General features: G+C 32.2%; 1 protein-coding gene and 1 long non-coding RNA gene across 3 annotated transcripts in view; one reads left to right on the top strand and one right to left on the bottom strand.

The window, feature by feature from the left end:
* Positions 1-13,009, bottom strand: part of LOC110105744 (folylpolyglutamate synthase) — a 35,097-nt gene that overhangs the window by 4,471 nt on the left and 17,617 nt on the right. The window contains exons 7-14 of one of the 2 annotated variants that reach the window (XM_020835355.2): positions 12,684-12,740; positions 11,839-11,899; positions 7,113-7,159; positions 6,914-6,991; positions 6,318-6,473; positions 1,654-1,971; positions 1,429-1,518; positions 136-291 (exon numbers count right to left, since the gene is read on the bottom strand). In XM_020835355.2, coding sequence (XP_020691014.1) covers positions 151-291; positions 1,429-1,518; positions 1,654-1,971; positions 6,318-6,473; positions 6,914-6,991; positions 7,113-7,159; positions 11,839-11,899; positions 12,684-12,740 — 948 coding nt within the window. In that variant the 3' untranslated portion in view covers positions 136-150. The remainder of the gene's footprint in view (positions 1-135; positions 292-1,428; positions 1,519-1,653; positions 1,972-6,317; positions 6,474-6,913; positions 6,992-7,112; positions 7,160-11,838; positions 11,900-12,683; positions 12,741-13,009) is intronic. The other variant, XM_020835352.2, reaches the window with a different exon arrangement.
* On the top strand, positions 11,883-12,740 carry LOC114580838. The gene is made up of 2 exons (XR_003702432.1): positions 11,883-12,133; positions 12,408-12,740. It is a non-coding gene; the product is annotated as an uncharacterized LOC114580838 (long non-coding RNA).

Genomic DNA, 13,009 nt, shown 5'->3' with positions numbered 1-13,009 from the left:
CTAGTTAACTTTCGATGTACCACTAAGGTGATATCCAACCCACATGATTACATCCACGTATGACCTTTTCCATATTGAGCAAATTTCAAAGCTAAGGTAACACCAATGAAGATCTTAGAACTACAAAATATATACCTCTTTTTCCATAGATTAATTTCTCCCAGATTCTTTGAAGGTTGTATTGCCAAGACACATCCTGAGAAATATCAGATGAAATTGTTGATGCCCCAGAATCAACCTTGTGATATGTTGACATGCTAGGGACAAAAAGAGCTTTTGAAAAATGGACACCTGAGACAAATAAAGTCAAGAGTGGTCACAATGATATTAAAAAAAAAAGCAATGAAAGCATACTTTCGCATTAAGATGTTACATTTCCTAATAAAAGAGAATGCTGAAGCCCTCTATCTATCATACCAAAAACAACAACAAAGTCTTAAATAAATGAACCAACCGTAAAAGCCACTTCCATCATTTTGAACGATACAAAAATCTAAACAAAATAAGAATAGAATGAGTTGTCTAGGAATCTCAAAAACATTACTCGTAAGCATATTGTTTAGACATTTAATATGCTTTGCAGTAACACTAGAAAAACAAAAGTAATCAATCCAAACGGAAAAAAAAAAAAGCTAAAAAGAAACACCAACATTTTAATGGCAATTTTCTTCGGATAAAAAAGTATCAAGTCTCAATTCTTACTATACCGAAGAGAGAAGATGCTTGTTCTATCCGTTAGTGCTTAAAATCACTTGGGATCCCTAGCTTAACAAATATAGTTCTCTAAAAAAAATGTTCACATGGCAGTCCTTCAAACCCATAAATCCCCAGCTAGCCACCTAAACTGATGCCAATTGAATTGTACCTTTGCTGAAATTCCACGTGTCCAGTATCTTCATGAAATGAATTGAAGTTGTGAGCAGGAGACAGTACTATGTTGGCAACAAAAATTAAGACTTCGTTTGGGACGGCTTCCTTGCTGCTTCTAAAAGCAGCTTTCTAGTTCAATAATTAACATTTTTATACTAAAAAACTACTTTAAGAATAAGCAAAAAAGCCATCCCAAACCAAGCCTAAATTGTCCAAAATGGAACTTCAAAACATGTGGAATTCCAAAATGTATGGATATACGAACGTAAGAATTATTTGACATGTCTAACAAAGGCAACCACATATGTTTGTTAATTGTTTAGGTGGTTTTCATTGGCAAACTTATTTTTTACCGTAGCTTAAACTATTCTGGTAATATAAATTAAAAACAAAATCTCATAATTATCTAGTAAAAAAATACATGTCTGGGTTAGATCTGTGCACCTCTTTCTTCAAGTTGTCAAACAGAACATTCCTAAATTTGCAGTTAAAGAAGAAACGATACGTAGTCAAAATACTAAAAATCTCGCTACAGATGCAAGGAGAAAAAAATCTTACCATGTGCATACCTTTTGAAGCGCAAGTATTAATCAGCTGAGGAAATAGCAGATGGGGATCTCTTACTTCCATGCAGTTGAACAAAAGAATCTGCGGGAGTAATTAATAAGTACCAGGAACACTCAGTCTAAGCTAACTGAAGTGGACAAGATGAAAAGTCCCTCATAGCATAGGAATCTATTAAAGGTTTGCTGCAATGCAACATAAAAAAGATGCACATATTACCTTCTTTGAAACTTTGTCTGCTACATTGTAACAGTTCTCATTTGTCAAGTTCTTTTGGAAGTTTTTTCTCTCAATATGACCGTTTTCATGAGAAGAATGTCGAACATCACTTGCAACATTAGAAAACCATTTTGCACAAGCTTCCATGCTTTCTGGACTATGGGCACCATCCAAGTAAAAAATCAAATCACCAGAACTACTTTTAATTTCAGGCTCCTCAGAATCTAGTTCATCATGGAATATTTGAGCTCTTCCAGAAAGACGGGCAGCAGAAAGGCCTCTTAGAAATGGTTCTGGCAAACCCCCATCCCAGTTTTCCTAAGATGAAACTTCAATGGTTAGGAAAATAAAGATTAATAGATCTAGCAACAAAATCTGATAATAATTAGCACCAATTTTGTATAATAGGATAGGTCATTTTTCTTTATATAGAACGGCCATAGAAATCATTTTCATTCACTTTCAAACCCTTCTCTAAATCCTCTAGAGCCTCTAAACTAGGAATGACAAGCCCCAATAAATGCTCATATGTTTCTATGGGATCATCATCTAGGAGTGGGCATGACTACCTCTTTCTAAGGATAACGAGGATGCTTTCTTTCAATATATTGTTTTCAAAATTACTCCTTCTAGACTCCTCATCCAAGATGAAATCTATTTTTCTATCATGCCACTCTTTGCTTCAACCATCTCATTCCCTCAAGATAAACATCTAGCCCACAGAGCTCAAGGTAATCATCCGAATGACAACTCCACTAACACGAGGGTTTTTTACTCAGTTATGTTTATAAAATATTATATCATTCGTATGCATAGGCATCTTGGGATTCAGGAAATAATGGATTTTGATGTGGGATCCTGATGCAAGATGATTCATGGTTGGGATTTACTAATGCAACTAATATGATTTGTAAATTTATTTCATCCAAAGGAACTTGATCATTCACAAACATGCTTTCTTTAAATGCATAATATTAAAAACAAAAAATTGAACTCAAACTTCGTAATTATCAAATTAAAAAAAAAAAGTACGAAAAAGTTTCAAAGATCACAAAATCAGAGAGAAAATAAATTTAATTTACGAGTTAGATTTTCAATAAATAAATTTTTTTATCAGAGGCATTAAATAAGTCAATATATTTTATTTATAAAAAAACTGAACAAAGAATGAAAATATTAAAGTATAAAAATATATCCCACGCCTTCACAATATGACTTCCACTGGAATTAGGTAGATATACATGCATCGCACTTGAATGAATCACATATTCACTAGCACTCACAAGATAAAATTGAAAAGAAAATTCATTTAAGACAAGTTTGTAATTACATGTCTCAAGACATTCATTTATAAACTATTAATCCCATAGGCTAGTAGTTATCATTAGCATAGTATCAGTATAATCCAAGTTTAAATTAAATCCTAAAAGATAATAATTCATTTAGCTTTAAATTTAAATAAAAAAATTCATATCCCAAGTAGCCAACAATAAAAATCCGTATACACAACATTTAGTATAAGAACTGGTTTATTTAGGCTGGTTCCAATTAATAAACAGGTAGAGGCGGACGAATCCGCGAACAGAAGTGGATGCACGACCCAGGCGAAGCCGCCCGTGTGGGTACGTGACCCAGAAAAAGGCATTTTGCGATTTTGAACGAAGGATCGCGTCCATGGAGTAAATTAACTACGCGTGAGTTATATGTGCGTGTCCCTAGATCCTTTGGAAGAAAACAAACGGACATGACAGAGACCGAACGAGAGAGAGAAGGAGAAAAAGGTAGGCTTTCACATTTTAAGCATTTTTGTACATTTTCTTCTATAATTTAATCTTATGAAATGATTTATCACCTTAAAAGAAGGTAGAAGAAGGAATTGAGAGAGAGATAAAGAAATTGGGAAAGAAAAAAGAAGAAGAATTTGGGCTTTGGAATTCTTTTGTAAGGAAAAGTTAGTGACTTAGTTTGAGGTCATATGCTTTCATTTCTCATTTCTTTCGTTGAATAAATAATAAGAAATATATATTTTTATTTTATGTTGGAAGAATTCAAGTGATATAATTTTAGTTCGATGGTGGAGGAAGGAAGAGAAGATTCGGATAAATAAATTGTATAGGAAATGAGAAATATGGATTTTAATTGAAAATGCTAATTAGGAAATTAATTATATAAATAATGAATTGAATGGTTAGTGATAAATGATATATTAATAGAGAATGAATATCTTAAAATTTAATTCTAATTAGAATTAATTAAGTAATTAGAGAGAGAAAAGTGAATTTTATATTGTATAAAGAAATACAATAATAATGAAACAATATTTAATTATTAGATTTATAACAAATTTATGAGAGTAAAATTAATATTAAAATTAGAGAATATTTTGAATTGGAGATAAATGCAAAAAAAGGTATAATGTATTGTGCACCAATGTAGGTGTTAAGCTGACGTCATCAAAGTGATGATTAAAGTGAATTATCAAGGCATCTGATTAAGGTGAGTACTCATGCCTTTTAATTACAATTATTATATTTGTTTCTCTTACACATGAAACATCAAGTATTATTATTATCTAATTGCTCATTGTTAATGTTACATGATTTTTTTCTTTATTAAAAACAATTGATCATGTTAAACTAAAAGACTTGAAATGAAATAATATGGAGAAGATAAATGGTATGATTTATGTAGTATGCTTGTATGTGCATGTTAACTGATGGAGCACACTCCCCATTATAACACTAGCTGGGGACGCAATATACCCATGCACATTAATAAAAAATGTTACGAAAAAGGAAAATGAAATGAAAATGGAAAAGGAGTATCTTCATTGGTATTAAATTAGAAGGTGACTCATGTGACACTTGTATTATTTATGAGAAATTAAAAATGAGAAAGATATGAATACAAATATGATATATATATATATATATATATATATATATATCATGCATAACATTGAAAGTCTTGATGAAATGATATGATTAAATATATCTCATTTCTCATAAATAATACAACCGTTACAGGAATCATCATTTAAATTTAGTACCAATCAAGGTACTTCTTTTCTATTTTTTTCTTTTCCATAATCTTTTTCATTTACATGCACAGGTATATTGCATCCCCAGCCAGTACCATAAGGGGGTGTGCTCCATCAGTCAACATACACATGCAAGCATACTACATAAATCATTTCATTTAGCTTCTCCATATCATTTCATATTGAATTATATAATAACATCATGATATAGTATATATGGCATCACTATAATATAGAATTTAAGTCTTCCCTATTCAACATGATCAATTGAATTTATAAATTCCTATATGGTCTAAAAGATACAATCTGGCAATCTTTAGTACCTTTAGCAATCGATGATTATTCAATGTTAATGGAGATTGACTTCTAAATCATTCAGAAGAGAAGGACCAGCATAAAAAGAAGAGTGTTGAAGAAGATATCTAAAAAAATAAGATTGAAGGATCAAATGGGAAGAAGCCAATGCTTAGTCCTAGTGGAGTTAATAGTGTTGTTGTTAGTAAAGTCATGAAAGCTTGTGCTAAGTGTGGCAGATTACATAAGGGTGAATGTCTGATGGATTCCAACACTTGCTATTGGTATTGTCATCCTGGACACATAGAAAAATATTGCCCTACATTGGTTCAGAGAACTTCAGGAGAAATGAGATCAAGTGAAGCACCTTCCAAAGGAAGCTTTGGCAAACAAATAATGATAGAACCGTCAGTTTCAGCTTCTGCACAAAATCAATCAAGGCAGAATGTTCAACCCCGAGTTTATGCTTTGACTCAACAAGAGCCTAATGAATCTTTAAATGTTAATAAAGATGAATGAAAAGTCAAGTCTTTAATATAATAACTTGTTATGTTATATCAGATATTTTGGAGTTTATCGGGCTATATTTTTATGTTATATCAAATGTTTAGTTTTATTCAATTATGTATCCCATGTTGAAGTTTAAGTTGAATAAAATTGAAGATGTTATTTGCTTGTGCAACTAGATGAAAATGTTATTTGCTTATGTAACTAGAAGTTATACGTAAATTTTGATGACGAAATTTTTATAAGAAGGGGAGATTGTAAGAACAGATTTATTTATATAAGTGCTGACTTGAGAGCTAAAGGCTATGCCTGTATGCAAGTAGCCCTATAGTAGAGCACCAACGCTTTATTTTTTAGAATATAATATGAAAGAGCATTTCCAAGCAAGATCCGTTCCGAAAGTTGCAAGTCCTTACTAAGAGGATGTTAGTGAGACACAGTAGTAATCAATGATTTAATAATTCAATATACAATATTACCTTTCATCTATTAATTTTTCTTCCTAATTCATCCAAATTAATCCTATCTACTGTATTTATTGGTGCATCTTGAGCCTTCTGTAGCACATTTCCTGAGTCAGTTTTCTGAGCATGCACATTTTCTGGACATTTTACCACCATAAACAAATTTCACCAACAAAATAGCAAGCTAAACATGAAAAACCTATCCCTAAACTTTAAAAATGTAATTTTCAAGTTTAACTTTATTATGCAACCATAAAATCACCAGTTGGACGGATAAGAGGTCTTAAATGAACTCCCTTCTTAAATAAAGTCAATAATATATTTAGAAAGCATGAAGCAGGGCTTTAAGGTGTACTGACATTTAGAAAGGAACTAAGATGCCCTGTTCTTTTTAACCAACACCTACAAAGAGCAACTGCAAGACCAGCATTGGTGAACTGGTGATCTCCAGCCAATCCAAGATGTAGTCCATTTAATGTTTTTGAGCTTAGAGGTGGTGCCACGTCTAATGGAATCTGCAGTTGATAACAAGTATTAGTGATGGAACGGATAAATTTTATGATTTCTTTCAATTGAAGGGAAGTGAAGGAAATAAAATTAGCTACAAATAATCTATGAGACTATGACTGAATTATAACCATTGATTTAAAAATTTTAACCATTTTCTTTTTTCATTTGATTTTACTCAAATTTCTAGCATCCAAACATAGCTTTGGAGATTATAAGAAACCTATGGAAATTTAAGTTTAGATAACATTCTTGTTTATTATGGACAAGAGAAATAAAAACTTTGGTGGATTTAACTTTAAAAAAACGCTTATAATCAATGCATCACTGGAACTGAGTTTAAAGTCGTTAATTCATAAAACAATTTTGATATTTCAGAATCTCATATTACAAAATTAAATAACAAACCAATAAAGAAAAAAACAACAGTAGAGATAGACGAAGTTACCATTAATTTGGAGGCTCTGTCATGAAGAACTGACATTGCCTCGGATTTTTGGGGCACTGTGAATGCAGGAACGTGGGGCTTCAACATACACCAAATACGGGACTCCATTTAAGAATATTTTTTAAAAAGCACATGGAAAAGTAAAATAACTCAATGATAAATATTATTTTTCGAAGCATGCACAATGTTTATGTCATACCTTAAAAATCCCAGCCTTTTCGAAAGCAATTTTTTCAATAGTATCTCCTGTATGAACAAAAAAGCATACGTCAAAGAAATGCTTCTATCAGGTCTGTCTCCCGAAGGAGATGATACTACTTCAAAAGAGAAAAGGATATACCACAGAAGCTATCTAGAGTATGGAATTAAACTACAGGGAAAATAAAAATCTCTTACAGATTAGATTTTAGATTTAAATAAGAAGAGGATCAAAATGATCCCTTTATTCTTTATATGAATGATCAAAATGATACACAACTATATTAGAAGACAATGGGATATTATATCACAAAGGAAGGTATCTAGCAGTAGCAACATAACAAATTTACTTTGCCTTATAATACACAAAACCTTACAAATAGCACATCAAATTGATGGGCTATGATACACCGACACTTCTCCTCAAAGAGGCGTGCAATATCCGACACGATACGCGTCCGACACACCTCTGATACATGTCGGACACGTCAAAAACGTGCCCGATTAAAAAAATATTAAAAACAAATCGGATATGCATGTTCGATACTCATGTCTTAAATAGTTTATGATTTTTTTAATTATAATTTCTTGTATCTAAATTTTTTATTTATATAAAATAAAAAATTAAATTTCTTACACCAAATCAATCAACCGCACTTAGTACCCCATTCATCAAATATTCTCATTTTCATTTCTCTTTGACGGGCCACAACTTTAGTTTTACAACAATGTCCCATATCATCTCAACATCGACGTATGACATCGTTACAACATCGATATTTCAAAACCATCTCAACATCAAAGTCTGACATTATCTTGACATTAATAGTCGAAACTAACAATTTCTACACCCACAACTTGACAGCTCATCTTTGTCCGACATTTTCTTAACATCGACGACCAGCGCCCTCTCAACATCGACGACTAACGCCTGATATTGCATAAAATCGATGCTCGACTCTTGACAGGATTGTCATCTCCCCTCTCGATGCCTAATACATGGTATCAACGCTTAACATCCAAATGTTAATTATTTTAAGCACAAATTATAGTAAAATGGCTTATTATTTCTAAATTATTTTAATATTATATTTATTCACTTTTTATACAAGAAACAAACATAGGACACATCAATTATTGAAAATTTAAGATATAAACACGGGTTGAGAAAAGTAGAGGGTTGCGTTAGGTAGTCGACAATCAGTGTAAAACTTGTCGAATAATCATAATATGAATTATTTAATATATTGTGTTAATGCTAGGGCATTCCTTGAAAGCAATGTGCTGTATGACCTGAATACAACGACAAATGTATAAGGGCAACTGCATCGACATTCAGGTACAGTGTTAAATAGGCAAGGATTCCCACATCATGGACAAATGTGGGCTAAAAAGCTGTCCATGAAACTAAAATTAGAACAGGAACTTGGAATATAGGTTCATTTACAAGAAAATTATTGAAATAAATATCATGATTCATTGAAAGATAAATATTCTATGCATTCAGGAAACTAAATGGGTTGGAAAGAATGCAAAGGAGATTGATAGTTTATGATTAAAACAATGGTATTCTAGTAGCAGTCATACTAGAAATGGTGTATGTGTAATTGTAGATAAGAGTTTGAAGGATAAGGAAAGTATTACAATCAAACCTAATTTAAATTCATATGAATTTAAATTTGGAATCTTTTCCTAAATTAGTTATCTTATTTTAAGAAAGTATTCCAATCGCTAGGAAATTTGGAATCCTTTCCTAAATTAAGATTCTCCACTTGGCAGGCATTAAATCACCTAATTAAGAGGCCCATTAATGCTCTCCTAATTAAGCCTCCAATCCCACCAATTACTCTCATCTCTATGGCTAAATTAATTTCAGCATTTTGAATTTGATTCCCTCCTATTTCAAATTTAAAATTCTGAAATTGAATTTCCCTACCCACTCCTCCTAGCCGCTGGCTTTAGCCCCGCCCTTTTCCCTCCTAAATTTATTATTTCCTAAATTAAGTCGTTTTAATTTTGGTAAGTTTTTGAACTCAAATTTAAACGAATTTGAAATTTCAAATTCTTTCCTAAATTATTTAGTTTAATTTTGGAAAGTCTTCTCTCAATCAAGAAATGATTAAATCTGAAATTGATTGGGAGTCAATTCAAAATTCCTGCATTCATCGAACCTAGACACCTCTTCCTATATTCATCGAACCTAGACACCTCTTCCTACATTCATCGAACCTAGACATCTCTTCCTACATTCATCGAACCTAGACACCTCTTCCTATATTCATCGAACCTAGACACTTCTCTCCCCTCCTTTGGCCGGCTCCCATCTCTTTCTCTCCCTCCTAAATTAATTAATTCCCCAATTGGACATTCACTTAGGAAAATTAATTAACCAACCCCCACCACCGTTCTACATCAGGCTTTCTATACGTTCGATGGATTCACCATCCACCAATAATCCTTGGCAAATTGCATGTGTGGGGTCGCTATGGAGTACGAAGGAGAGGCTTTGTTAGGCATAGCGAAAGCTAAAAATATATCCTAAAATCCAAATTGAACAACAAAGTCAAATGAAAATACCCTTGCACAATAATTATGATCAAAATGGTTGCACTTAACTTGCAACAATTTTGTAAATAAAGTGTTCTAAAATGTAATTTTATCAAACTAAAATATAATAAAAAATTAAAAAAAAAACTTTAATTCTTATTTATTTGTATTTTATACCTAACCAACAACCCTTTATTAATAGGCATATGCTTTATCCAAGGTAGGATATCAAAATTTAGGAGAAGATATGCCTACTCACATAAGCTTCAAAGGGAAGGGAGAATGTGCTGATCTCCCTATAGTTGAGTTTACTGTTCATGGCCAAATGAGGTGTAAGAAGATGAAATTTGAATCCATGTGTAGATTGCAGAACCCTTCCCTAGATGAGGAATAAGGGAACCCTTAGATTGGATTCCCCCATGGTTGCATTTATTTACACCTCAAATTTTCCTTAGAACAAAAGTAGGGAAATAAAAGGGGAAAAGAAGATCGAAAACTTGGAAAAACAATGCAATCTAATATGTCGCACAAGTAGCGACTGATATTTTATCCATTTTTTGCTTTCACAAAGCGCATCTTTATATAAGTAGGAGATGAGGCTTATAAACAAGTAATTTGATTGTTCAAACTAAAAGTAGTTAGGTTATGGATGACTAATCAAATTGACTAACCTTAACAAACAAGGGAATAAGGAGAAGAGAGGCCATGGTGATTGTCCTCCTCTTTCTTAGATTGAATGAGTTGGTTTGATGACACGTCTTCCTTGATGATGTAGCATCTTTACTAATTATAACTCTTGTAGCCTGCATGAGGCTTACTTTTTGGATCTTCTCCATACAAGATTGAGTACAATTCCATGTGTGTTCATCTATGATGCACCGACACTTTTACTAAAAGAAACGTAAAGTATCTATCATGTATCCGACATGACATGCGTCCGACAAGCCTCCGACACGTGTCGAACAAGCCGAAAACATGTATGATTAAAAAAATATTAAATACAAATTGGACACGCATGTCTTAAATATTTTATGATTTTTTTAAAATAATCTTGTATTTAAAATTTTTTAAATATAATCTTGTATTTAAATTTTTATTTATTTAAATTATAAAAATTAAATTTCTTATTTCTTCCTCATAACACCAAATCAATCACTCGTACTCAATTCCCCATTCATCGAATATTTTCATTTCATTTCTCCTCGATAGCTCACGACTTTGGTTTCACACAATGCACAACGTCATCTAAACATCGACGTTTGATGTCGTTAAAACATAGACATTTCAAAACCATCTCAACATCAAAGTCTAACACTATCTTGACATTGATGCTTAGCGTTAGCAATTTATAAACCCATAACTTGATAGCTCATCCTTATTTGATGTCGTCTTAATACCAATGAACAATGCCCGCTCAACATCAATGACAGACGCCCTCTCAATATTGATGCAAGAATGCAAAATACTTTTCCATAACATCGATGCTTGACTTTTGACAGCATTTTCATCTCCTCTCTCGATATCTGATATACAACATCAACGCCCGACCCTCGACATCCTAACATTAATCATTTTAAACAAAAATTCTAGTTAAATGACTTATTATTTTCAAATTATTTTTAATATTATACTTATTCAATTTCTATACACTATTTTAAAATATAAAAATTATATACCATGCCCAACCCGTGTCTGTGTACTATATTTTTAATAATTGGCATGTCTCGTGTCCGAGTCCGTGTCGTATTTGTGTTAACGTGTATGTATTTGTGCATCATAGGTGTCCATGGAACTTTAATTAGCTTAACCCATTAACTGGATTAGCCTATATTAGCTTAATCTAATGATAGGGCCAAATGGGCATCCACGATCATTACTCTCTAACCATTGAATCCAAATTAAAAGAACCTCAAAGAATATTAGGCTTTCAACATTGAATCTAAATTAATCATCATCCTCTTCATCAAAAGAAAATAAAGCTTTTTACAAATGAACTCCACAGGAAAATAACAAAATTGCAAAATTATCAATGGAAAAAAAACTGGCATTTCTAAAAATTAATAAGAACTTATCATGTAATGAGATCAACATCTTCAAACATGGAAAAATGCAAAGATTAAAAATCCCAAATAAAGAAAATTGTTCATAAATACTCGATAAACTTTGCATGGATGGATTACCTAAGATCTCCATATGATCCATCCCCAGTGAGGTGATGCCAGTAACAACAGGCTCTTTAACCTGTTTTTTTGGTTTTTTTTTCAATCATCCATTTGCAACATAATTTGAAGAAGGTATTAATGAGCTGGATTTTTTTTTAAAAAACTTACTTGTAAATGTGAAAATATTGATCAACAAATTGGATTTGCACTAATGAATACTGAAAATTTGCAGAAAAGTCCAGGCTAACAAATGTGCTAAAGAAATTTAAATAAGCTATAGCTGCATAGAGCCAAAAAATCGAGAAATTATTACGTGCGGACTCCGGATACGTCCGGACTCCAATAAAAAAATGCGACAGGTGTCCTTTTACATAGTGCACAATTGTACACATTATGCACAAATTACAAAATTATGTACATAATATATACAAATTTTTATACATAATATACACATTATGTACACAATTGTACACAGTGTGTACAAATTTGTACACATTGTGTACAAGGACACATGTCACGTTTTTATTGGAGTCCGGGCGTAACTCTATGTCCGGACTCTGCACGTAATAATTTCTCCAAAAAATCAGGTTTTAATTCGCTAAAAAATATTAAATCATTGTCTGGTAAGATCTGCTCTCAAGAATCTAGTATACAAAAGGCATCTAAAGCTGAGCACACTTGGCTACAGTTCGCTCTTATATTGCTTGATTTCATTGAACGATTTGAGCCAATTTGAACCATTCTCATTTACCACAGGCCTTTGCAGCTTCATTCAGAAGTTATAAAAAAAAGTAAAGAATTCCAAAATTAATATAATAGAGAAACGCAATTTAAACCCAAGAAATTCACGTCCTAACAATTACCACATTAGTCGAGTCAAACCTCCCACCTAGCCCAACTTCAAGAATAGCAACATCAACCTGTAATGAACCAGTTCTTTATAGGTTAACTGCCCATAATGACAAAGTAATTAGTACCAAATTCGAAGTTAAAAAAGCTTCATTTGCTTTATTGAGAGTAGTTTCCAGTACAAAGCAAAAACTTACAATAAAAATTTGGCAGAAATAAACAGTACTTCATATGGTATAGTAATGCATCAAGCTAATTCTATCTGGGAGTTGGACAGGAAAATATTAAGAGCTAGGGTAATTGACAGAAAATGGATAAGATACTGATCTAAGGTTCAAAG

Source organism: Dendrobium catenatum, unplaced genomic scaffold (genome assembly GCF_001605985.2).
Source record: "Dendrobium catenatum unplaced genomic scaffold, ASM160598v2 fragScaff_scaffold_133, whole genome shotgun sequence".
NCBI classification, from domain to species: domain Eukaryota; kingdom Viridiplantae; phylum Streptophyta; class Magnoliopsida; order Asparagales; family Orchidaceae; genus Dendrobium; species Dendrobium catenatum.
The sequence above is the reverse complement of the archived record's forward strand: the minus strand, read 5'-3'. Positions and strand labels throughout refer to the sequence as shown.